The sequence below is a fragment of the Danio rerio genome, chromosome 3, assembly GCF_052040795.2.
Source record: "Danio rerio strain M-AB ecotype USA chromosome 3, GRCz13ab, whole genome shotgun sequence".
Lineage (NCBI taxonomy): Eukaryota > Metazoa > Chordata > Actinopteri > Cypriniformes > Danionidae > Danio > Danio rerio.
Window position 1 is genome coordinate 16,720,001 of NC_141023.1, and position 27,500 is coordinate 16,747,500.

At 36.6% G+C, this 27,500-nt stretch overlaps 1 protein-coding gene across 12 annotated transcripts in view; it reads left to right on the plus strand.

Moving 5' to 3' along the window:
- The first annotated feature begins 2,667 nt into the window (after window positions 1-2,667).
- LOC141381166 (inactive phospholipase C-like protein 2) overlaps window positions 2,668-27,500 on the plus strand; it is a 191,591-nt gene continuing 166,758 nt past the window's right edge. For 4 of the 12 annotated variants that reach the window (XR_015480577.1, XR_015480578.1, XM_087244154.1 and 1 more), the window contains exons 1-3: window positions 2,668-2,761; window positions 3,155-3,275; window positions 4,071-4,117. Coding sequence is in view for 2 of the 12 variants with exons in the window: in XM_087244150.1 (XP_087100276.1) it covers window positions 16,585-16,875 (291 nt within the window). In the remaining 10 variants the exon portion in view is untranslated. Of the gene's footprint in view, window positions 2,762-3,154; window positions 3,276-4,070; window positions 4,118-16,396; window positions 16,876-27,500 lie in introns of those variants that run through there. The other 8 variants (XR_015480571.1, XR_015480572.1, XR_015480573.1 and 5 more) reach the window with 3 other exon arrangements.

A 27,500-nucleotide genomic window follows, 5' to 3' on the forward strand; every position in this document is an offset into this window, starting at 1 on the left:
TGTGAACAGCGCTTTTTTAATTTAACGGTAAAGTCGTTCCAGAAATTCTCCAGATGTTTACCTATATCACTGTGTGAAAGGGGCTAATGTCAAGCCCTGCCTGTAACCACGACTTCATTTGTTTTTCTTACTTTGGAAGTCAATGGTGACAGGTTTTCAGCGCTTTTCAAAATTTTTGTGTGAACTATCCCTTTAACTTTAAGGGAAATGGCATGCTGTATAGCATTATACTTTATAGAAGAAGAATAATGGCAGAGCAACATGATCTTTTACTAAAGGAGACTGTGCTGTGCAGTTTAGACGTCAGTCTTCTCAGTTAGAGCCAGTCATATCTGGAATACACTTCCTGGGGTATTGTAAATCATTCAACGTTTAAATACAAGTTGAAGAAATGGTTAAACGCAAATCAAGTTTGTAATTATGTGTAATTCTTTTCTCTAGCTTATTATGAAACTCTAATTATATGCAGTGGTGAAAAGAGAACAAAAATCGTACTCAAGTAAAAGTAGCATTACCTGCCTAAAAATGTAGTGCAAGTAAAAGTATCAGTTGTAAAAATTACTAGACCTTTAAAAAATACTCAAGAGTTGTGAGTAGTTTACGCTGTTAAAAGCTGATGCATTTACATGTAATTTGTGCATGTGTGTGTGTAAACATACCATTCTGCAGTGCATCTAGTTATTGCCCATCAAGCACACAACATCATAACCTATTAGGTTAGCTTTAGGTCATGATGTCAGGTGACTACTATTCAATGTCCAGCCAGCGTCTAAGGATAACGTTATGTTGATGTCCAATGACGTTCATTGGTTGATTTTAGGTTGTGTTAGAAATTGACCAAAATCCAACGTTGAGCCAATAACTTAAACCAAAATCATATTGTTGTCATATACTAACATTTGTTCGTCAGGTATGACAACCAAAATTCAACTTCTGATAGACGCCATAGTGGTAACGTCCACACAACGTAAGCTGTAACATCATTAGATGTTGATATTTGGTTGATTTCAGGTTGGACATTGACGTTGACCTGACGTTGAGTTCTGACGTCAACCTGATTTTCATTTCCAAACAAAATGCAACATCCCTATGATGTTAGGGTACGTCAGTCTGACGTCAAGTGCCTGCTGGGTGTTCAAGGCCATTTCGGTCATCATACAATAAACATCGGTCATCTTCTCAGCAGTGACATGCATCTAAACAGTCTCTGGGTCAATGCATGTAAAGATTTTGGACATCTTCTTGAACCATTTTAATGCTTCCTAACGGTTTGCTTTAATTATAAATCGCCCATGTCTTGAGATAGTTCATTATAATGCGATTTACCTTCTTTCTTTTCTTTTTTTTTTGTTTACTTGTTTTGTTATTTTTTAGGGGTTTTTCACATTTATTGTGGTAGGACAGTGGAGATTTAGAGACAGGAAAGGATGGGGAGCAGAGATAGGGGAAGGGTTGCCAAAGGACCTCAAGTCAGGAATCGAACTTGAGCCACCGTGAACACCTCAGTGCCATGTGTCGACGCACTAACCACAAGGCTATTGGCGCCCATGCAATTCACCTTCTGAGTGTTATTTGAATGGACAGGAATCACAAGGCGGATTTTTCTAATTCCCATAGACAAGAAAAATATACAGATACAGCACTAAAAATGTACTCGAGGGAAAGTAAAAGTAATTTTAAAACTACTTAGTAAGGTACAATTCCTGAGAAAAAATACTCAATTACAGTAGTTTAAGTATTTGTAATTAGTAGGCCCACACGGAATCTGCGTACGTAGAATTCTGCAGATTTTCCACGGAATTCCGCAGATTTTTGCAGGTTTTTAGCCCATTATTAATTCTGTTTATTTACTTGAGTAAATGTGTAAATCTGAATTTATTCAGTTTTTATTCAGTAATTTATTACTTTTTATTTAATATATTAAGGTTTTAGTTATGATACTCCGCTGGATACTCCCAAAATAATTCCGCAGAAATCCGCAGATTTTTACCAAAATTCTCCGCAGAAATAGCAAAAAACGTCTGCAGATTCCGTTTGGCCCTAGTAATTAGTTACTTTACAGCACTGATATATGTTTTGTCTTTTTTGGTGTATGTACCTTTACTGTTATTGTATGTGCAATGATGTGTTTTTTGATTTTAGGTTGCCTTTTTAAAATCTGGCAGGGGGCAACAGATAAAAATCAGCCCTGGTGGCTAACTCTGGCTTATTTACAGTTTTACTGTTGAATAATGAGCATTGTTTCTGTTAAATAAAATACAATTCAATTGTAGAAATTCTTGTACGCGTTACTTTATACTTTAGTCCACAATAAAAGACATTTTACATTTGATTTTCAGTTTACATTGATTCAAGTTCCTAAGTTAACTTCCTCCCTCTGTTGGTCAGACTGAGTAAATGCAACTCAAATGAGAAGCTCGCAACGAATTCATGAACTTCCATTAATTATCTAGACACCGCACAAGTTCAAACCATTTCTCCTCGTAGGAAAATTGTTATCCTCTCAGGCATGGTTTACAAAAACAACTTATTAAAATGAATCATCAGGCAGTAGCACATGTTTTATGTCACTAATTGAAAAGAGAATATTGCTGGAGGACAGAGCTCATCTGTTGCTTGGATACGGAAACGTGTGTTTAATAAAGCCATATATAGAAAAACAGTGGCAGGTAATGCACACACACACACACACACACACAGTGCTGAACCACAAGTTATTTCAGAATCATCCGGTTTGCCGTTTGACCTGATGGAGAAACAGGTAACTCTTTAAATATAGCCTAGCTACTCGGAAAATTCAATGACTTGGAAAATTTAGGCACGGTAGAAAAGACAAGCTATGATTAATGGATCTGGTGGTTTATTCTGAGAGCCATATAAACGTAAACACATTTTTTAAATTTGTCATAGGCATTTATTAGCTGCCATGTCGCTGTATTATTAAGTTATGTGTTTACAATAGAAAGCAGAGACTTTTGTTAAGCTAATTGCTAGTCAGGGCCTATTCTGACTAGAATTGTAGAGTTATACTACATGAAAATTTCGTTAAACATTAAAAAAATGCTTGATATATCGTGATAACTTTTCTACATAGATATATACATTTATCTATGAGTTTTCTAAATAATAAAAGCCCGTTCTTGAAATCCAATAGGAAGTGACATGTACATCATGTTGGACCAAAAGAAGCGGTGTTTGGCTGGCCTGCACTTGAAAGTAGTGTAATGGATGCTATTTCGCAATCATCAAAACGAACTTCAAATGACCTCTCTCACGTAAGTCAACCCCCTTTACTACACGAAATAAGACGACCTTTAGCTCCTTATTTACTTTCTGTCGTGTTTAGATCTGTTTGTTTACTTGACCGAGAGTAAATAATGAACTTAAAATCAATATGACCATACAGTCCAGTGTACAAAGTGCGTCTATATCATTTTTTATCAAGTACAAGCATAAGAACAAAGACGACCTAAAGGCTGTATTTTCCAAAATATTTCATTTATTATCTACTGGGTGTCTGTGCCAGTGACTGAGTTAAACTAATCGTTTTCACCACCAGATGTCGCTGAAATACAACGTGAGAGTGAACTGAAAAGATTCGGTTTGTTTAGATGAGCTGTTTGTTTTGGTTGTGTTTTCACACTGTGGTAAAGTTTATATTCGCCCATTTTTTTCTTAGTAATATAATTTCAGAAAAGTATTCTTTGCCAATTCTAAATAGGGAGATCACGTTATCAGCCAATGACTATCAATGTTGTTCACAGTCAATTAAATAGTGCTAATGTTGTTTTAAAGTCATGCTTGCATGTATTTTCAGACTGAATATTTAAAGTACCATATGGAGCATGTCATAAGTTGTCACTGAACAAATGTGCCATTGTAAAACTAACTTTACCTCAATGTATTTCACTGTAAAAGTTCAGCGTCTCTTCTCTACCAGTGATACTGTCAATTTGATTAATATTAATGTCAAGCATTGCATGGCTAATGGTTCTGATGACAGAGTTAAGAGTTTATTTAAAATGCTGAAATTTTCTTTTTTTTTACTCTCTGATTTTGCAAATCTTCAGATCTGTGAGAAATTGTTGCTTTCGATTCCTCATTCTGCGATGGGCGGGTGAGTCTTACAGGAAATAACACTCCTTTTCTCTCACCTCTTTTTCTTTGTTTGTTTTTGCTTTTTAGTAGTACAGTTCAGCTTTGGACAAATAAATTAAATTACTGTCCATAAATTCTTCTAAATAATATACAAATCATTTAGAAAAAAATATTTTAAATGATTTCATATTCATATTAAATGAATTCAAATGGTAAGTTTGCCCCTTCCAATGTAGGCATGGACCGGTATTTGATTCTGTATGATAACCTTGGATAAAAGTATCACGGTATTGTGATTTACTGTGCTAAAATATATTCTTTTTTAATGTTTGGATAAAAACAACATTTTTTCCAATTGAACACAATATATTTTATTTTGAGAAACATTTATGATATTTTGGAGCAGTATAAATGTCAGGTTAAATAATTCAAATGAATCATTGACTTTTTTGACTTCTGCAGTCTTCATTAGTTTCAAAAACACTGATTTCATTACAATTTAAAACTGCATCTTTGGATATCTTTTCTCCTGGACACACACACACACACACACACACACACACACACACACACACACACACACACACACACACACACACACACACACACACACACACACCCCATAGGAACGGTATAACAGAAAATGTTGGTGGTTTTAAAACCTTGACTTTTTCCAAACTGCGATACACCTTGAAAATGGTTCTCTCCAATGCCTATTCCAATGTTACTGTATGTGTTGTAGGCCTGATATTTACATCTTCTTCTTCTTCTTCTCCTTTGGCCTTAGTCCCGAATGGTTGCGGGGTCAGCTCTTTGGAACTTTTCAGCTCTTTTAGACTTTTCCATATGATTTCCATACGACTTTTTTTACACATTCCGGCCGGCCTGTCGTCTGGGCCTGTCACCCTTATACACTCATACACTATGGACAATTTAGACTACCCAATTCACCTGCAGCAAGTCTTTGGGGGAAACTGGAGCACCCGGAGGAAACCCACGCGAACGCAGGGAGAACATGCAAACTCCTCACAGAAATGTCAAGTTACTGAGCTGAGGTTCGAACCAGCGACCTTCTTGCTGTGAGGCGACAGCACTACTTGCTGCGCCACTGCTTCACCCCTGATATTTAAATAATCTACTGTACATATATTCGTTTATCCAGATGTGGACGAGAGATAAATAGCAGACTATATCTAAATAGTTTTAGTAATTAATTCATATATTTATGTTATTTATTTGCATTATCACTTTATATAATTATATATTATTTATAAAACTTTTATAATTATTTTACAAATAAAAGTTGCAATGCGTTTGAAGTAGTCTGTTTTGGGATATACGTCCGAGTATAACAGATTACTGATAAAGTCAAACTAACTGTGAACTTGTTGATGTTGATTATGAGATGTAGTGTAGATGACTGTTGACAGGAAATAACACCCTTTCTTTCTCACCGTTTTTTTTTCTACTGTTGCTTTTCACTAGTAGTGTATAGAGGAGGAAGTCTGCAAAAACAATAATTAAACACGCACATATATAAAAAAAAATAAGTGGTGGGCTGTTATCGGCATTAACGTGAGTCTCTTATTGGGCGTAAAAAAAAAAAAAAAATAGCCCCGTTAATCTATTCTCTAACTTGGGTTTGTGACTGGGTCTATTCTACGCAAGCTATGATGACTTTCACCTTGATATTTTAGTGCGGACGTATACCTGGCCGAATTGCACTGTAGGTGGCGAGAACAAGTCTTCGAACCTGTGTGTATTTCTACTGTGAAATTACCATACACAACGTTACGTGCTAACAAGGATGCAGTTCATTAGAGGGAATCTGAATAATGTAAGTTTACATCTAACTATATGGAGCGGGTAACTTTTCAAATGAATGGCGGTGAATGAACGTCAAACTGGTGAGCTGTCTGACAAAAAAGTGGCCTTCTGAATCAAATCAGCAGGATGCCCTTCTGGTTCATTCAGTTACTTTAAAGAAACTACTGACTACGCTTACATGGACATCTGTAATCTAGTTAAGTGCCTTAATAGACAATAATATAATAAAGGTGTTGACGTTAAGTGCTTTCATGTAAGAGTTTCCTGTAATTTTGGGTGACTTTCGGCAGTTTTACCTTCACTCATGAACATTTCATTTCTGCCCCTATGACAAACTGGGGTATTAGATGCAGATTAGGAGTAAGGACTGGTGAGATTGTTATGGAATTTAATAATGCACGCCGAATGGAAAAGAAAAAAATTATTAGTCCCCTTGAATTATTTTTCCCCAGTTTCTGTTTAATGGAGATAATATTTTTTTCAACACTTTTCTGAACACAATATTTTTATTAACTTATTTCTAATAACTGATTTATTTTATCTTTGCCATGATGACAGTAAAATGTTACTAGATATTTTTTAAGACACTTTTATACAGCTTAAAGTGACATTTTAAAGGCTTAACTAGGTTAACTTGGCAGGATAGGACAATAAGGCAAATTATTGTATAACGATGGTTTGGTCTGTAAACAACCAAAAAAAAAAAAAAAATAAAAAAATAAATTAGCTTAAAGGGGTTAATAATTTTGACCTAAAAATAGATTTTAAAAAATTAAAAACTGCTTTTATTCTACCTGAAATAAAAAAAGATTTTCTCCTTAAGAAAAAATAATATCAGACATAATGTGAAAATTTTCTTGTCCTGTTAGACATAATTTAGGAAACATTTAAAACAGAAAAAAAATCAAAGTGGGTTTAATAATTCTGACTTCAACTGTATTTGTTTTGTATTTTCCACATAGAAGTTTGCAGTGATATTGAAGTAGTGGCGGATCTTCTCTTTTGCATTTTGATACACATCTGAGTATTACAGATTACTGATCATCAGATGTTGATTTTGAGATCAAGTGCAGATGAATGCTGACAGGAAATACTTTTTTTCTCTCTCTTTTATGTCACTATTTTCTCCCTTCCACTTTTGCTTTTCAGTAGTAGTTCTTTGATGTGTGAGAGTAAACACAATATAACATTATAAAACTGTGAAATCATAAAACTAACCATTAACTATTACAATTATTTTGAATGTGGAGTTTTAACATATTATAAATAACAATTATTAATAGTATGTTGCTTTGTGTTAATCCTTCTCATTTTACTGACTTTTTGTGGAGTGCGGTTTTAACCTATGAATCTGTGCAGTGGCTTTTTAGATCATACGATTTTCATATGTAAATATTTAGTGTTGTGCTTGCATGGATGGTTCAGGATGGAGTGCGAGTGTGTGCTACTGAGATGTGCAAGGTTGATAAATATAGCAAACTTCCTGTATCAGGTTGTTATTGTGGTAAGAAAATTAATATCCTAAGAATTGCCAAAACAGTGATGAAAGTGTTCAAATTTAGGCTTCTGCCAGTATTACATTTTGTTGTTGCATTAATTGCTGAAGTTTATCACAATATTAACATAATCTGCAAAAAAATGTTATATTAACAGGTATAATAACTAAAACAATACTTTGTGTATTGCTTTATTGCACATACATGTTCAGAGTTAATGCATTAAAGATCCCATGAAAATAAAGTTTTTTATATGTTAGTTTTATACTTAATTTTTAAGATGTCTATAAGCTAGTGTGCTCCAAAACAGTGACAATATTCGCGTTTAGAAGATATAAAACTTATATCAACATGTAAACCTTGTAGTTTGTCACTACCGCCTAAATGAATCAATGGTTTTATTCACGTCAACTCATACTACAGTTTCTCATCACATCATAACCAATCAAATGCTTTCTAGTATCTGACATGCCCCGCCCCCTTCAAGACGCTTGTTTGTTTTTCATTCGATGTGCTTAAGCTCAACTAACTCCCATTGGTGAAGATGAAGCAAAATGCTATTGGCTGTTTTTTATAAAGGGGAGGAGCTACACTATGTCCCAACATCGAACATCAAATAAAAATGCACATTTCAAAGCACTTCACAGCACCTTTAAAAAGCGTTCAATAGTGAGAAAAAGTCATATTATAGATGTTAAAGTTAATTTTAAAAATACAACTTAAATTTAGACACTACAAATGAGTGGAAACCTGAGTCGGATATTCTGACTCTTATTGACTGTTGTAATTTTCCTCTCTTGGCTCAACTCGTATCATTTATTACATATTTATTTCAGCTCTAGATTCACCTTGTAGCCGACAACAGCACCTTCTGAGTATAAAGATGGTAAATCCTCATCTGATTATATCATATGCAAGCATATGCAAGCAAAAAAATTGTTAAATGCTATGTAGTTGTCTATACTTTACAAGAAGTCAAGATATGAGCCTTAAGGTTCATTGTCATTGGCTGTTTCTCAATTCCAAGAACGCAGAGAGTGGACTTGCGGTCTTGTGGAGACCGGTCTTGCCAGGTGTCCTCGGAAGAACGAACTCAGGAGACCGCTAGGGCAGAGAACGCGTCCTTTGAGAAATGAGATGGTGCGTTCTTCCTGATGGTCACATGACCTTCACGCATTTTAAACGGTAAATTATTTAAACATTACAGCATTCATACAAAGATTTATTGTTTTCTTACCTTTTCAAAATATATACTTTGCATAAAAACATTATAAATATACTCTGCACAATATAAATAAAGCAGATTTTAAAGAGCCCATATTATGGGTTTTTGAAAATTCCCCTCCGTGTACAGTAGTGTGTAACACAGCTCTAAGTGAAGTGAAGTATCCAGCTAAGGCTTAAATCTGTTAGTGTACAGTGTTTAAAACTGTTGATTCATCTATAAAAGAGTCGACTCATAGTGCTTCAAACGAGTCGCCTTGATACCGATTCATTAGGTGTTTCGCCATGACGTACGAACGAAACCAAGTTATTCATGTGCACGCGCAAACCCGGGAGATTTCAAACCTGAGGCCCCGCCCTCTGACCCAGACACACACACACACACACACACACACACAAACATGCCGGTCGATTGAAGTCACACTGCAGATGGATATATTGAGTCTCTACCCAAAAATGAAACCTCAGCATTATAGTCAAGCAGTTTGAAACTACTGGAAACTACATGCTACAAAGTATACTTCATCAGCGTTTGTTAAAGGAAGGATCAGTAAAGAGTAACTTACTGATGGATGTCAGGATGGGTTTCTTCCTCCATTTCTCAAGTGTAAGTACGTGCGATTAAAGTTGCCTCGTTTACTCTAGCTTGCAAATGTATTTAGTTGTGATTTGTTACTTGTAACCGCGTGTACTGTATCAGGTTAACTCGCTATATTCTCTTATCGCGTGCAAAGTCACGTTAAAAACGCGACGCGGAGCTCCGTGGACGAGGAGCTCCGTGGACGAGGAGTAGTGTGTGTGTCTGTGTGTGCGTGTGCGCGAGCTGTCATCCGGAGGTGTGTGTTTTTGTGTGTGTGTGTGTGTGTGTGTGTGTGTGTGTGTGTGTGTGTGTGTGTGTGTGTGTGTGTGTGTGTGTGTGTGTGTGTGTGTGCGCGCGTTGTCGAGCAGGGTTAAGTGCGTGTGTGTGTGTGCAATATGTGTGTGTGTGTGTGTCTGTGAAAAGAGCAGAGTGAGAAGCTAGGAGATCTCCTCAACTGTTTTTGGAGTTTTTGCTCAATAAAATAGATCGTCGTCTGAATTTTCAAGTCCATGGTCTGTATTTACATTGGCCCACTGGCAGCTAAAATCCACCCCTACACTATCGAGCGTGTATGAACTGTGATTACTTTTATATTGCTGATTAGCTGTTTGACTTTTCACTCTCTGACTGAAGGCAGTCGACCAATCGCAACAGACTGTCATTGGTCCAATCAGCGCAGATTAGCTTCGTGCTAAGGAGGGGTTTGGGAACAAATGAATCACTGGACGATTCATACAGGAGTCGCTGGGATAATTAGGTAAAAATAAATGCAGATTATGAGACCACGAAAGTGTTTTTTGACCTTGCATGCATATTAAACTGTTGTTGGAGACCCTTACAACCAAGATATGACCCTATTTCATGTATAATATGGGCTCTTTAAGAAGAATTTTAGCAAACAAACACTCTTAATGTGTTTATTCTTTTATTAAGATGTCCATGGTAATGTTTACTTCCACCGTTATATTTAGTGAAACTCCTGAGGTAAATAAGTTATATCTCTGAACTTTAATAATAAATCTAAATAAAATGCTATACGCTTCCCTCCTACAGGTGCAATGACTTCTGGGACTTCCAGAGCGAGTTTGGTGCTCAAGTCTGCATCGTTGCGTCCTCGATATCAAGATCACATTCGGGAAGTTTCACGCGTCCTCCGTACTTGCGGTCTTGAGTATTGGAACTGAACTTAGGCAGCTGATGATGACATTACACAAGGACGCAAGACCGCTGAAGAACACATATTGAGAAAAGTCATAGCCTAATCATAATTGACATAACCTTCAAACTAATGTTGACAGAGGTTTTGTGAAATAATAATTACAGAGGAGCATTAATTAAATGCATATTTTCTGTGGAGCGATGGTTTTGAGGTAGCCTAATATGTTTATCTGACGGAAGAAAAAAACATGATTGGACAAACAGCTTATGTCGGTTCTTAAAAAGGATCCAGTTGGTGTTTTCGTTTTGTAATTTGTCATTGAAGTGAAAAATATCTAAGGCAGGACTATTTATTCTTTTTTTCCTATGCTGTTGAAACTGCAGGTACGTGAACATGCTCTTATGTTCTGTATGCTGTTCGCATGTTAAACTGATGTAAAATAGGCACGTAAATCATTTTTTTTATAATTAAATAATATTTTAATATTAGTCTGACCAGTTAACAGGTAATATTCGGTTAACGAGCAGCGTGGTCGTTGGCAAAATTAACTGAAATGCGCATCCCTAATTGGGATCCTGTCTTAACACCAGGAAATTTAAATGGAGACTTAATGCGTTTCTATCACCCCAATATGACAGTGGAGACACTATGCCTACACACAGTTCTGTCCAAACAGCTTACAAAAGATGATTTTCATCATAGGTGCCCTTTAAAATGCAAATGCACATGTTTTGTTTCATTTGTAAAGGTCCTGTTGGACTCTAATCTAAAAAATCAAGAGTTTAATTTCTATTTATCTGGTGTTTATATGGATATATTTTTTTCTGAATTTGTGCTTTGCATTTTACTCACCCTGGTGTACCTGGCCCATTGTGGCGCCCAGGGGGCCAGTACCGGGACTCCAATGTGACCTTTTGATCACTAGTCCAACTCACTAACCATTAGGACATTGTTATTGAGCTAAATTATTTCCTAAGTAACTTTTTAATGATGTGATTATGAATTACTTTCTAATAACAAGCTGATAATTAGCTTGTGAAAAGTTTAGTTAGTCACCTTTTTCTCCCCTGCTGAGTGTGCATGCCTATATAAAGAAACCTCCAGAGCAAACTGTAGCCTTCTTTGAGAAAAGTCTGTAGGACGAAATGTTTTCTTTCCTTCTAACGTGCTTCAGAAACGGGTGGAGGTCTGTCTGTGTGTTGGAAACTTTTTCGTTTTCTCTCACCAGTCTCCCTTCATCAGTCCCTCCTCAGCGCTCTCACACCAAGACAACCACACCATTCAATAAATCACAGCGTTTCTCCAAAAAGTCCCAATGAATCGGCGCTGCAGCGGGGGTGGAGCGTCATCTGCAAGGACGTTTTGGGGTCATGGCAAGGCTGTTGTCCTCATTCAACACTAGAGAAAAAAAGTACATGAAACCAAAGCTTATTAGAACAGAAGGCCTTCATTGTGAAAGGAAACACAACGTCTAAGTCAGGCCAGAAAATAGTTTCTTAGAAATGGATTGCAGGCAGTGTTTTGATGGCATTCACTGATTGTGCTGAGGGAATTATGGGCTTTTGTTCTTGAGGCAATTCCTCATCCATCATCGTGATGTCTTTAGTCTGACAGTAAATAAATGACAAGCTTGCATCATCTTCAAAAAAAAAAAGAAAAGGAAAAAAAAAGGCACAAGAACCTCAGATCTCCTGAAAGTTGATGCTATTGTCCAGTTTTGTATAGGAAAATGTGCCGCTGGTGCTCTGGTCAGCTGTTAATGACCTTGTTCTGAGTTATATTGCTCTTGTCTGGCCTTAATGCCCCGACTCTGCGTTTGATTGCTGCAGTCTGGAAGTGATGAATCATGCTGTAATGGCTGCTCAGGCAGAGGAGCATATGATTTCTATCATGCCATCACCAGCTAATTTGATTTGGCTTTTCTGGAGGATATGACTTGACAGTATAATATTCCCCTGCTTTCCGTCTGTCTTCTTCTTCTTTTTTTTTTTTGTATTCGTCTATGTGTGCATGCATGTGTGGGGTATGGGGTTTTAATTAATTTCATTCATTTGTAGAAATAATGGAAGGTTTGTGCGAAGGTCAAGTTCTGGGTTAGGGATGGAGAATATCATTAGCGGATTAGCTACGTAAAATTACACTAAACATTAAACAAAAAAACGTTGAGTTATTTATTTAACCAATTGATTGAGTTAAACATATTTTGTGCTTTGTTGGGTTATTTTTAAGCTTTATTAGGTTATTTATTAATAACTCAACTAGTTGGGTTAAATATTTGGTATTTTGTTGGGTTATTTTTGACCTTTATTTGATTATTTATTTAAATACTCAACCAGTTGGGTTAATTTTGAATTTCAACAGTCAACTGATTTAACTGACAATGAACAGCTGTATTAATATGCGTGCGTAGTGTTGTTTTTGCATTAGAAAGTTTATTTGAGCTCTAATGCATTATTATTATTATTATTATTATTATTATTATTATTATTATTATTATTAAATATTATTAATTTGTTTTTATAATAGTGTCACCAGCACTCTTAATTATTGATTATACATACGCACGCTTCATAGCTGATCCATATAAAATGGATAAAACGCTTTCTCTACCTCCTGTGTTCATCTCTACAGTTTTTTTGGGGAGGAAATGAGACATATATTTGGGATATTTGGCTGTCATTCTTGCCTTTCATAGGACCCAGCGGAGACGTTTATTTACACAGCCATAATTATAAAATTAATAATAGTTCTTCAATAGTTATACCAGAATGAAAAAAATAACAACATCTAATCAAAATAACCAATGCCTTAAATTATTGAGTTAAATTATAGAAGCCAATGCATTGGGTTAAAAAATCTATAGTTGGAAAGGTGCTATAATAACCAATAATTGGGTTATATGCTGGGGTATTTTTAACCCAACTATTTTAAAAGGGTAAAAACAGCTGAAATGATGAGAGAGTCAACAGTAGGGATGTCCAGATCCTATCAGGTAATCAGAAATTGGGCCCGATCACACAGTTTCAGAAACTAATTGGATGTTACCTCCCGATCAGGACTCGAATATTATTCTCATTATTTTATAACACATCTATAGTATGTGGTGGCACAGAGTTAGACCTCTTTCTTGACTTCACACAGAAACAGCAACGCGTTGCTTGACATCACTGTGTTGCAGAGATGCTATTGGTTAAATGTCAGCAAAGCAGAACACGGAAGCTTGAAGCGGAAAGCATGAGTATGTTTGCAGTCTGGAGGTATTATGAAGTTGATGTCGACAACATTTCCATATTAAACTGTGAGATTTGTAATCTTGGAATTGCCTGCTGGGTATTTTAAGCTTTGCTATTTGTTTTTATACTAATTTTCTTTAAAAATATTTATTGTTGCACTAAAGTCCAAAAGTGAAGAATTGATGTTATTTATTTGATTGTTCACGCTACCTCACAGACGTGCTCAGTTTGTTAACTGAGTTGTTGAATGTTAAAATACCGTGAAATTAAATAAAAAATAAGGAACATTCTGAATCAGTTTCTTCACTCTTCTTTATTATTTGTGTATTATAGAAGAATCGGAATGGGTTTTGGTGTTGGTAGATACTCAAAATCAAATGACTTGGACTTGAGGGCAAAAAACCCTGATTGGGACATAGTCAACAACAGTGTGTGACTCTAAAGGTCAAACAATATATAATGTACTGTATGTATCAGCATATGCACAAATTAGTAAAAGATCTCTCACGACTTCTTAGAAGTCTGCATTCCCAGAACATCAGTGAACTGAATGAATACTATATGAACTGTGAAATGTTTGAATTATTGAAATAGCCTGTAAATATTCTGCAGTGAAAACTTCTAAACTGGAACACTGGTTAATTTACTATAATTGTGATTTGAATGAATTTAAAATGGTATACATTTGTAGTAAAACATAAGTAAAATGATTGTTGTTTAGGTGTGCATAACACATTTAATATGATTATATTTTATTTAAAAATAAATTTCCTTTCTTTTCTCAATTTTTAAATAATTGTAATACTAGTTTGCACTAAAAAGCATTATTTATTTAACTCAATGGATGAGTTAAAGTATTTGGTGCTTTGATCAGAAGATCAGAATCGGTTTTGCTTCACACACACAAGGAATTTGTTTTGGCTACAGAAGCTTCCAGTGTACATAAAGTGACAACACAAAATAAATATGAAAAAAGACGATAAACATTAAACAGAAATGCACTTAGTCAGAAAATCTGGATGTTGAATTGTATGTACAGGTTATAAGGTGCTGTGGACAAATGCGGATGGAGAAAGTATTGCATTGTATATTGATATAAGGTGCTGTGTACGAGTGTGTATGAGAAAGTATTGCGCATATTTATTGCACAGTTGAGGGATATTTAACTGTTCATGAGGTAGATGGCCTGAGGAAAGAAACTTTTCCTGTGTCTGGCTGTTTTTGTGCTTTGTGCTCTGAATCGCCGACCAGACGATAACAGTTCGAACAGGTAGTGTGCTGGGTGCGAGGCATCTAGAGTGATTTTGCGAGACCTTTTTACCCACTCTGGAAGAGTACAGTTCTCGAAGTGTAGGAAGGGTAGTGCCAGTTATTCATTCAGCAGTACGGACAATTCGCTGTAGTCTGGAGGTCGGTTCTGGTTTTTCCGAACCAGACGGTGATTGAAGTGCAGAGGATGGATTGGATGACAGCTGAGTAGAACTGTACGAGCAACTCCTGTGGCAGGTTAAACTTCCTCACCTGACGAACGAAGTACAGTCTATGCTGGGCTTTCTTCACGATAGAGTCAAGGTGAATGTCCTACTTCAGATCCTGAGAGATGGTGGTGGTGATCCTGAGATATGTAGGATCCTTCAGATCCTGAGAGATGTTGTCTGGTTATTTTAAACCTTTATTGGGTTATTATTAATAACTCAACAAGTTGGGTTAAATATTTGGTGTTTTGTTGTTGTTTTCACCTTTGGTTATTTATTTAATAACTCATCCAGTTGGGTTAAATTTTGTAAATTTCAACAATCAACTGATTTAACAGACACAGAACAACTGTATTAATATGTTTACATGTTGTTAAGTTTTTTTTTTTTTTTGGATTATAGTTTTTTAAGGTATAACACAATAATGTTGCTATTTTTAATCAAATTACCTCTCCGTGTTGTGTCGCATTTTCCGTTAAATTTTTTATCTCTACAGCTTTAGAGGATCCAAAAAAAGTTACATATTGATCATGTTATGATAGCTGTTTTAACATCAGGTTATGATTGAATTCTCTATTGTTACTGTTATGAAATAGTTCGATAACAAGCAGGAAATGTTCATGGGCCAATGACATGACCACATTAAAATATTAATTTATTGAATTATTTAAAAAGCAGGTATTGGCTATTGCAAATGATCGCCCTAAAGAACTATTAAAAAGTCTATAAACTGACACTAACTGTGATATGCAATTATAAAGTTATCAGTACTACAGTCAATTACATATACTTAAACTAAAATACAAGTGACTGCCTCTTTTAAAAGGTGCAATTACCAGATAATTTCATGGTGTACTTAAGTGTACCACAGGCAGAGGCATTGTGTTTGTTTATCATTCTTTTTCAGGCAGGCTTGGAAGTCGTTGTAGGATGTTTATGTAAATCTGCTCTTGTCAATGGCTTTGTGCGGTGTGATGGGATAGTTTGCAAATTAAGTGGCAGGACCCGACTCTCCACAATGCCTCTAATCCAGTCAACAACCATCTTCAGGCGTCCTCGATAGGTTGAGACGCTGAGGAAGGGACAACACCTCAGCTAGACAGCGGAAATCCCTCCATCGCTGCTTTACAGGGCGTCTGGCAATCAACGGACAGAACGAGGCTAATTGGCCCTCGTAACCCAGTATTATCTCGGTAGTTACGGACGCCCACCGGCAGAACGCGGCGCGAGCGCCATCTGTGCGCTTTATTTTCTCCTAGTGGCTGAGAGGGAGGGTGGAGAGGGGAGTTTGAATCTCTCCGCCCGCACAATCTATTCACCACCTCGGCTGACAGAGAGGACGCGCGGTGCCTTTTTCCTCCGTTCATGGATTTTACGGTTTCGCGCGGACGCACGGGACTCCGATGGCTGTTCGTCTCAGCGTGGGCTCCTAACATTACAGGCTCACTCCCATGGTGAGTTTTTTTTGGCGTAGCTAACGGCAGAGCGTGCGATGGCTGAGCCGCAGGCTTCCGAATCCGTGGCGGGACCCTTGTACGAGCTCGGAGCGACCACTCCGACCCGGGACACGGCGGCGGCGGCTGCTGCGGCGCTGACCATCAGCGATACCTACCAGACATACCTGGACGTGTCGGCGGCTGGACACCCGGTGTATGGGGCCGAGGGGGTGTACTCTAACGGACGGTACAGGGAGCACAGCAGTCCGCGAGTCGGTACCCGGAACCGCGACAGTTCTGCAGAGAGGTGCACCGGCACTGGGAATCCACCTTGCGGTATTATGAAGGTGAGTGTCATCACTTTGTTATAGAGTGAGGACTTTAAGAGAATCTGCAGCGATGCACATGCCCATGCAGCCCTCTTCTATGGAAACGCATTCTGTGGCATTACTACACTATTTGAGCATACGTTTCATGTGTTTTGGACTATCCTGATGTTGCCTCAATACCAGAGGAGATGCCTTTCTGGAACATTTTGGGATCTTGTGCTCAGTAACAGATCGAGCATTTTTATTTTATTTTTTTACAGCAAAATCAATATTATTTTATTATTATTAATCAATATTATTATTTTGAGAAGGCTAATAAACAAGTATGAGACCGCAGGGTATTTATTATGAATGTGTGAATTTAATGTTGTTATTCAGCTATTATTATTATTATTATTTATTATTATTATTATTATTATTATTATTATTATTGTTTTTGTTATTATTATTATTATTTACATTTATTAATTTAATAAAATTCTACTTTAAAAGTAAATGAATAAATGTAAATAATAATAACAAAAACAACAACAAAAATAATAAATGAAGATGGAAGCTATTCAATTGACCAGACTAAACAAAATAAATAATAAATATTTTCATATTATTTTTATTATTATTATTAATTAATTTAAATGGCTATTTTTTTAGGTTCTGACCAAATGGCAGCATATATATATATATATATATATATATATATATATATATATATATATATATATATATATATATACACACACACACACAAATATAATACTATATAGCATGCCAACATATATTTACTGTAAGCAATACTGGACTGTTGCTTTCCTGAATATCATCCCAAATGCAAAATTGATATTAGTACTTCATTAAGCAGGAACTTAGTAAAGTGACTTGCATTTTACATTTATTTAGAATATAAACCCATACAAATCAAAGGAATGACTGAATGGCCCACTCATAAAGACAGTCACAGTCACTTGGTTTGTCCTTCAATAAATCCATTAGATCTGCATGCAGCCTATATGATGCAAGCTGTGATTGCATCGCTCAGAGATCCAATGTCAGACATGATGCACTCAATGGAGCTAATGATAGGGTTAGGAGTGGGGTTAGGTGAGCGCATTAAAAAGCATTGGCTGCAGCTCAGATTGCATCTGCACCGAGTCTGCAGCCAGACCCCTCTCAAAAAATCAGTCATTAGCCCAAACAATAAATCAGTCAATGACCAAAATGTTTGCTCATTATTTTGAAAAGTGATTAAGCAGAAAGATTATGATGTAACATTGTTAAATATAAGAAATTATGCTAACTGAGTCTTGAATTGCAAAGACTGATGCAAGCAGATTTAACAAAAACACAACTGAGATTGTACAAACTCATCTAAATTAGAGCCACAGAGTTGCCAAAAAGTAAAAGTGTGTACAGAATTATCAAATAAATAAATCCTGTCTAGGCTGATTACTTCTAAGAGACCATCATAGTCATTAGATCAGAACTTCAAAATCTGTTTGACATCAGGGGCACAAATGCATGTCAGTGTAACTGTGTTCGACCCATGTCCTGGATACAGTCCTGATTTAATAACATGTTTTATTATTTTACGGATGCCTGTTAAAGCACTTGGAAGCATATTTACCCGACAGCTGTATAGCATATGTGACAGGGCCGTGCACTTAAGCACCTCAACAGGGGGACCGCTGTCAAGTGGTGTTTTAATTGGAAAAGTTATCTGTTATAGTTGACCGAAGGCTGAATTGGTAGGATTCTATTACTTGTTAGTGAAAACTGATGGCTTTGCTTTGCATCAGTGAATCTATTGGATTGATTGGTTGGCATTTGGCAGCACGGTCAACAATAGATGACGGAGTGGCTTCAGTTCTTAGAGCACAACCTTGTTAGGAATCACTGCTCTTCGGCTAATTGCTGATCATGTCAGGCATAGGATTGTTCTCAGTTCAAAGGAGAGATCGATGGAAGAGAAAGACGAAGGACAGCACATCAAATCAACATTTGCGTTCATATTCAAAGTGGGGGCTATTTTCCTCAACGTGAGTTAGTGCTGCTGTTTGAGATTAACCAGGAGTCAGACGTCAAAATTGTCATCGGGTTGAATCACTTTGCTTAGCAACTGACTCTAAACAGCGTGATACTCTCCCATTCCCTGGCTTTATTGAATTCCTATGTGATTGTGTGGGTGTCTTGGCACCCACGAGAGGACCAGTATGACAGGAAAATGAGCGGAACGTTCAACGTGCAGACATCTGAGCACTCAAAGTAGACTTATTTGTGGTGCTTGTGTAGAAGCTTGGAAGTAAACAAGCATTCAGTTTTTCCCCAAGGCGCCCATTAAATAAGGATTTTATGTGTTGTTATGTGGAGAATCAACTTTTGTCTTCATTTAGCAATTGTTTGACATTGACTATCTGACTAACTTGATGGTAATATATTGCTCGGTAATGTCTCTGTTTTGTCACCTGTTTAAAGAGACACAACAGTATGAATCCAGATCAGTCTTAAAACTAATACATTTACAAAATATTACTCATGCATTCACAGCACAAGTCACATATGCAAAATCTAATTTGTAAGTTCAAAATCCAATTAATAAAAACACAAATCCAATTCGTAAATTCAAAACATGATTCAAAAATACACAAATCCAATTCGTAAATTTTAAACACAATTCGTAAATGCACAAATCCAATTCATAAATTCAAAACACAATTTGTAAATACACAAATCCAATTTGTAAATTTAAAACATGATTCAAAAAGACACAAATCCAACTCGTAAATTTTAAACACAATTCGTAAATACACAAATCCAATTTGTAAATTTAAAACATGATTCTAAAATACACAAATCCAACTTGTAAATTTTAAACAATTTGTAAATACACATCCAATTTGTACATTCAGAACACTTCGTAAACTCACTTATCCAATTGGTAAATACACAAATCCAATACTTAAATTCAAAACCTGACTTGTAAATACACAAATCCAATTCGTAAATTCAAAACACGAATAAAAAATACACAAATCCAATTCGTAAATTTAAAACATAATTCGTAAATACACAAACCAAATTCGTACATTCAGAACACGATTTGTAAATTCACAAATCCAATTGGCAAATACACAAATCCAGTTCGTAAATTCCAAACTTCATTCGAAAAAATTTCATTTGTGAATTCAAAACACGATTCGTAAATAAACATCCAATTCATAATTTCAAAACACAATTTATAATATATACAAATCCATGATTTTTACAAATTGTGTATTGTGTTTTTTTTTTTTCAAATTGGATTTTGTGAATGAGAATTGTGCTATGCATATATGCATGTTCTATTGTAAATATATTATTTCTGAGACTGGTCTGGCTCTATACAACAGTCTGCAAAATATTGTAGGTGCTTGTGTTTAAGGTTTAGCAGCCCAAGGAAAAAAAAAACACTCACAAAAGTGTAATTTATATGGGCATTCAACCTAAATACACTCAAATCTCAGTTTCCCGGATGATAGAATTCCACTTTTACCCAATAGCTCTTTATTAAACCCATTTCATCTCTTGTTTAAAGAAATAAAATGTCTACTCTTCTAAACCTTCTATAGTGCCTGTGTTAAAGATTTAGCGCACCAAGGCTTAAACAATCACTTAGTCTTTCAGTATGTTTTGCATACTGCGCCAGCATACGACGGTGGCTGCTGCTTTGCTGGTCACTGGCTTGGAAAGTAGGAGTGCTACAAACCAGGTACGCCAGTTCAGATTTGCTTGACAAAAGCGTGACTGTATTGGTCCACCTGCTAGTCCTGCACAGTACCAGTTTAAACTAGCATAATCCAGCCTAAACTTTGAGTTCATCCTGGTTTGTGCTAGAATTTGCAGCACGGTCAAAACACAAAATGTAATGTCAATAACTCCATTAACTAGCTGTCTAATCGCCATACAAATAGGCTTCCATAAGTTCAGCTTAAGCTCATCCCCAAAAATCTCCAGGTTATGGCACCGATGTTACTATTGTGGTTCACTTAAACTTACCACTTAATCCTCATTCCTATCTGGCACCAATTTAAATGCAGGGATTTTACTTACTATCACCCCTTTAAACCTCTGTGTCATGGAGCCAATGTAATCCCTGAGGTTTGATTTATAATCAGCTTTATAAACTTCAATTCCATCTGAATCGTAGCATAGCACTCTGAGGTTTTACTTACAAACGCCCTCCTAAACCTCACTTCAATCCAGGTCCTGATACCAATGTAACCCCAAGAAGTTCTACTTGCAATAATTTCTTTTAAGCTGACTCACGTCCGGGTCATGGCACCAATATAATTCCAGAGGTTCTACGTACAATCATTTCTCGAAAGCTGGCTCGCATACAGGTCATGACACCAATTTCACTCTAGAAGTTCTACTTGCAGTCATTTCTGTAAAACTAATGCCCATCTGGGTCGTGGCACCAATATAATTCCGAAGGTTCTATTTTACAATCATTTCTCTAAAGCTGACACTCATCCGGGTCATGGCACCAATATAATTCCAGAGGTTTTACTTACAATCATTTCTGTAAAGCTGACTCCCATCTGGGTCATGGCACCAATATAACTCCTGAGGTTCTACTTACAATCATTCCTGTAAAGCTGACTCCCATCCGGGTCATGGCACCAATATAACTCCAAAGGTTCTACTTACAATCACCCTATAACACTTTAACTAAAGAGTCTGTCATTTTGACCATTTCAATTGTTGAAATAAAACACCTGCATAATTCCCTGAGTTTTGTTTATATTTCCTTCTAACATTATTTTATTAAATTGACACAAGAGTTCTGAATATTTCTAGCTAGAACTACCATGCATTTCAGTGTCTGCTACTTTTCCTCATGACTTTAATATGTCACTCTGTTGCCTAGCAACTTCCTGCTAACAAAAACATAACTTTCTGTCGGCAAAAGCATAACTCTACTTCAGATATGTCTTTCAAAACAGCATATTCAGTGAGGTGAAAAGCCTTATTCCATGCTTGAGAAGGTGAAAATGAATGTGAATTGCAGACCTTTGCTGGTGGTCTAGCCTAACTATACATTTATAGACTGTATTACCAAAAGGATTGTGTTTAGAATAACAGAATAACTGCTATGGTAATTCCAGTAGTTATAGAATTCTGGTAGTTCCAGTGTTAAACCTAACTCCCCTTTGAGTTGCGGCACCAATGTAACCCCATAAACTTTACTTACAATCGCCCCTCTAAACTTCACCCTCATCTGGCTCACAGCACTAAAGCAACCCCAGAGGTGATACAGTACATATACTAAAGCCGCTCAGAACTTCACAAAAAAACAGGGTCCATTGGCGCTTCTCTGAGTAGGATAAGATCAGGCATTTCTGACATGGATTGAAGGTGTGCAAAAAAGTAGTATAAAACTTTAACCTTTGGTTAACCTTTAGAGCCGTTTGCTAATGCACTTTTTAAGGCCAGAAGAGAAAGGATTGCTTGCACAGCTCTTATATTAGCTGGACTCTGTTACACCTGCATTTAGAGTTTAGCAGCCTAAAAGTAAGCAATCATTTTAATGATCTTTATTCATTGAAATGAATCAACATTCATATACTAAGATCAGAGAAATCGACCAGCTATCTTGACCATGCTATTTTGCTCAGGAATACCACACTTCTCTCTTTATCAGATGCATTTTGCTCCCTCGTCTTTCTTAATCTATTAGTATGGGTTGCCTGGTATGTCATGAAATTGTCTTTTGTGTAGTGTGGGGGTATAGTGTTGGGTCTATTATTGAGTCGTTCAAGTGAGAGTTTAGCAGCATAACATGTCATCTGCTAAACCGATGTTAGTTAAACTTGCTACAACAGATCTTCTACTCAAACTGCCCAGGGCAACCCATAGAGTAGAATCTGTCTCTGCTTTCAGCTTTACTTCTCCTCTCTGCTCTGAATCTTGCCTCCCCATCTTTTAAGGCCCGAGGCTTTTGCTTTGATCTTACTAGTAAATTGGGATTAGGCCACTATAACCTGTGTGGGCAGTTATCCTGACTAAGTATGTAGAAGCTGATCAGGAAAGCAATAGATGCACCGTCCACTTAGAATAATGATTGACGGCTTTAAATCTCAGGTGTCAGTCACAAATGTGTCATGCTTGTATTAAATAACGGCTGAAAAATAAACCTGCATTAGTGAGGCTTCTGTCTGTAATCAATTCACCGTCTTGCGTTTGAGTTCATATCGGCGCCCAGAGAATAGCGGTGGTTGATTTTTATCAATAGTGCACGCGAGAGGGAGAAAGTGAAAGGGTTTGCGTGTGGGTTGTGCATTCGGTTGAGTGAACACAGGAGCATTTAATCAAATCAGACGCTGTTAAACTGAGCAAATGTCATTGACAAATGGAAAATGTCTAGCAACGTATAGCAACGTGCACGCCTTTGTATATTAGGGAATTACAGGTGAAGTCAGGCCATGGCGTACTTACTAACAAATGTGACATTTTCTGATTAGGTTATTACAAATCACATAGCTAGTGTTTATATGATTGAGGTGCTGTGGAATGGAGATTAATTATGTCATAAATAAGTAACTAGTTTATGTCTGGATAACACCTTTAGGCTGTTGTTTATATTATTGAACAGTGGGTTCATATAAAAGGGAAAATCACAAATGCATCTGATATCTCAATTATTACTTTGAAGCAATGAGAATATATTGAGGGCTTCACTCCTTTTCTGTCTTTCAAGTTTGTTTCTTGAAAGAAAGACCTCTTGTATTTTCATAGATCTCCTGTAGTGCCGAACACTCAGCAAAACACTCAATATCAATATTACAGCATTAATATTACAGCACCAAATATGACATTTAGTTTAGATTTTTTTCATTTATTTACATATTTATCCATTTGTTTTGTTAATATCTTAAATTCTTTTAATATTTTCAGTTCATTTAAACTGTTGGTAAAATTGAACAAGCTCAGTACATTTGACAAGACCGAAATGCCTCAAACACAGATATATCAATATATTTTTTATTAAACTTTTCATATTTTTAGTTAGGGCTGGGCAATTTGGCATAAAATCTAAATCTTGATTAATTGAGCATTTGGATTTAATTATGAATAATGAACAAATTTTTATTTATTTATAATCGTTTCTTGCCCTCATTGTTCACTGACAAGTTTTATGCTGTAAATGTGATCACATATCACAAGAGATTTTTGAATGATGGTGCATTACTTTGATTTTAAAATAATTGATGGAAACACACACTATCTACTATCTATGGTTGGTTATTTCAACATCAACATTGAACAACTGAGATCAACACACACATTGCTTAAAACAAGCAGTCATTTTTTTCTATTAAAATTTGAAAATAAGCAGGATCTCTTCTTAATAAAATAACTCTTGTATGTACTGTAAGTAATTTTTTAAGCATTTCTTGCATCTTCTATAAACAAATTTTTTTATGTAAATAATTTTAATATAAAAGAAAATATGATGTCTCTAGGCATCTCTGCTGCAGCCTCCAATCATCGTCAATGAAGTGCAAAGTAAGACTCTAGAGTTGGTGCATCGTCCTACAGTACTTGACCAGAGATCAGATATGGATGTAAAATGGCTGCAGAAGTATAAATCAGCCTTAGCTGGTTTATTCTTTTGCGTTGTGATTACCATAACCCACAGTGCATACCTTGCACAAAGTCGTGCATTTATACTTCTGTGTGCTGTTTGTGTTGCTCTGCAATAACACTTCCAAAATGCTATAGCAGCGGGCTTTTATGTTATCGTGTGTCAAGTTGTCTTTGCGGGTGTTTTGTTTTTTCTAAACGCTACCTTTAATCACCCAGCCATATTTTTTAATTGGATTAGTTTTAAGTTATATATTCTCATTTATTTATTGTTAGCTAACTATGTATTTTGTATGTGTGTGTATTTGTTCAGACATTTATTATTAATACGTTTACATTATTCATACATTCATTTTCTTTTCGGCTTAGTCCCTTTATTAATCTGCGTTTGCCACAGCGGAAATAACTGCCAATTTATCCAGCATATGATTTATGCAGCGGATGCCCTTCCAGCTGCAACCCATCACTGGGAAACATCCATACACACACCTTCACACACTTACACTACAGCCAATTTAGCTTACCCAATTCACCTGTACAGCATGTCCGGAGGAAACCCACGCAAACACGGGGAGAACATGCAAACTCCACACAGAAATGCCATAGAAACTGAACCAGCGACCTTTTGTTGTGAGGCGAACGTGCTACCCACATCGCCACCAATGATGGCCACGTTTTTATTAATGTTAAATTTTCTTTCATGTTAATATTTTAATTTTTTAGTTTTATGCTGTCATGATTGTATTTGTTTTGGTTTACTACAATTTTCATTTTATTTCAGTTTTAGTAAAGTTTTAAGTTTTGTTCATCACAACTTAAACTTATTTCAGAAATCGTCGGTTTCTTACTTTAGTGCTTCATCAGTATTTCAGGGTTGTTGCTGGAAAGCATACAGCCACGATTGAAAGTTAACAAGAATTATCTATATTACTTAATTTGTAAAATTGTATTTTAATAGGGAGCGGCTTGGTGGTTAGCACTGTTACCCCACGTCAAGAAGGTCGCTGGTTCGAGTCCCAACTGGTCCAGTTGGCATTTCTGAGTTTGCATGTTCGCCCCGTGTTCATGTGGGTTTCCTCCGATTGCTCTGCTTTCCCCCAAAGTCCAAAGACATGGGCTATAGGTGAATTGAATAAACTAAATTGGCCAGAGTGTATGAGTAAGAATGTAAGAGTGTATGGGTGTTTTCCAGTACTGGGTTGTGGCTGGAAGGGCATCTGCTGCATAAAACATATGCTGGATAAGTTGGCAGTTCATACCGCTGTGGAGACCCCTGATAAATAAAGGGACTAAGCCGAAAGAAATTGAATGTATGTTAATACTGTCTACCCTTACCCCCAACCCTAAACCCAACCATCACAGTAATGTAAAAGCAGTGATTATACAGAGTACTATTTACATTATTTATTCAATTACACCTTTAATTGTATTTTTTTTACATCTACCCATACCTCAACTCTAAACACAACCTTCGTAGTGATGTAAAAATATTAATTATTGTTGCACAGTGTCACAAAATTCACGCTATAATGATGTGGGCATCCACAGCTCCCATCTAGCATATTTAAATTTACCTTAACGTTTATAACAGTTTTGGTTAGCAGCAATACGTTTACTCATTATAATTTTTCTGGCATCCCTTTGTGGTTTTCTATTTCCATTTCTGACAAAATTCCAGTCCTGAGAATAAACACACCGCCGGTATAAACAGTCCACTCAAATCCATGCTCCATCATTGATTTTCTTCAGTGTGGTAATGGATTTGGGCCATCGTTTTTGGTCTCATCTGGGGAGAAAGGTTCAGGTCTGCCGTCTGGAGGTTGAGAGATTAGAATGGCTGCAGGAAATATGCATGTTGGAGAAATGAGAAATGGTCCTTTTTCTTCATCAGATGCGAGTTTCGCTGAGGTTTGGTCTGCGTGTGATAATGCTGCCTCATGCCGGCGTCCGCTAAGCTAATTTGCGCGCAGCACCACCCAGCTTGCCCTGCGCATAATGGGGCTTGACTTCAGTGTTGTTAAGCTGTCTATGTTCATGTTCATTGTGAGTAAGCGTCCATATGAAAGTGGCATTTGGAAAACTCACTTGTAGATGCCGAATAGGAGTATGCTGGGAATCTGGGTCACTGGTCTCTGGAGTTCACACATACGCTTTAGTGGAGACATCAAATGCACTCAGGCTTTCTGCAAGTGTGTGTGATTCAGCTCTGGTCATGGATTTTCACGATCAAACATATTTGATGTTTAAGGGATTTCTGTGTTAGCGATGTTATTAGGGATATGTTTTTTTTGTTGTGCCTCTGATCTTATCCATTTTATATTGAATATTATTCTTTTTGTGCCTTGTGTACTTTTAGGTACACTTAACTATATTAAAGGGCATCTATTTTACCCCCTTTTTTGAATTATAGCAGCGGTACCTTTGTAACCGTTATGTACCGGACCGAATCAGCATATGAATTTTGGGTGCATCAAAGGCACACATAGCTACGCGTTGTCACACCATCTCTAAACATTTAATTCTAAATAACTTTGAGGAATACGGACAGGCGATGTCAGGGGTTTTTTCTTGTTGCTTAGGGAACGGACGCACACAGCACACGCAGTACAGCGCATTCGGTGAGTGAGAGCAACTCTCTTCAGATCAACACACATGATCGCGTTCATCAAATTAGCTAAAACTAAAGAGTATTTTACAAGCAAGGATTCTGACACAGCAACGTGAAGTAGATGCTTTACAAATGTTGCGTGTAAGGAGGAAACGCGTCAAACTTAATGACATATTTGAGGGCTCACGGAATCACCTTAAAAGCAGAGGAATGCAACTCTCTGAAAGCTTTCAACATCATCTGGCACTTTCAGTGAGTAAGTACATGGACACCAATGCTCTGATTTTAATATGATTAAGACAATACTTTGTTTAAGAGTCTAGACTATCATCTAAACAGTGATTTTTGATTAACTTTAAGGACCACAGACACCTGAAACGTGAAATGCAGAGTTTTTTTCTTTCCATTCAACGTG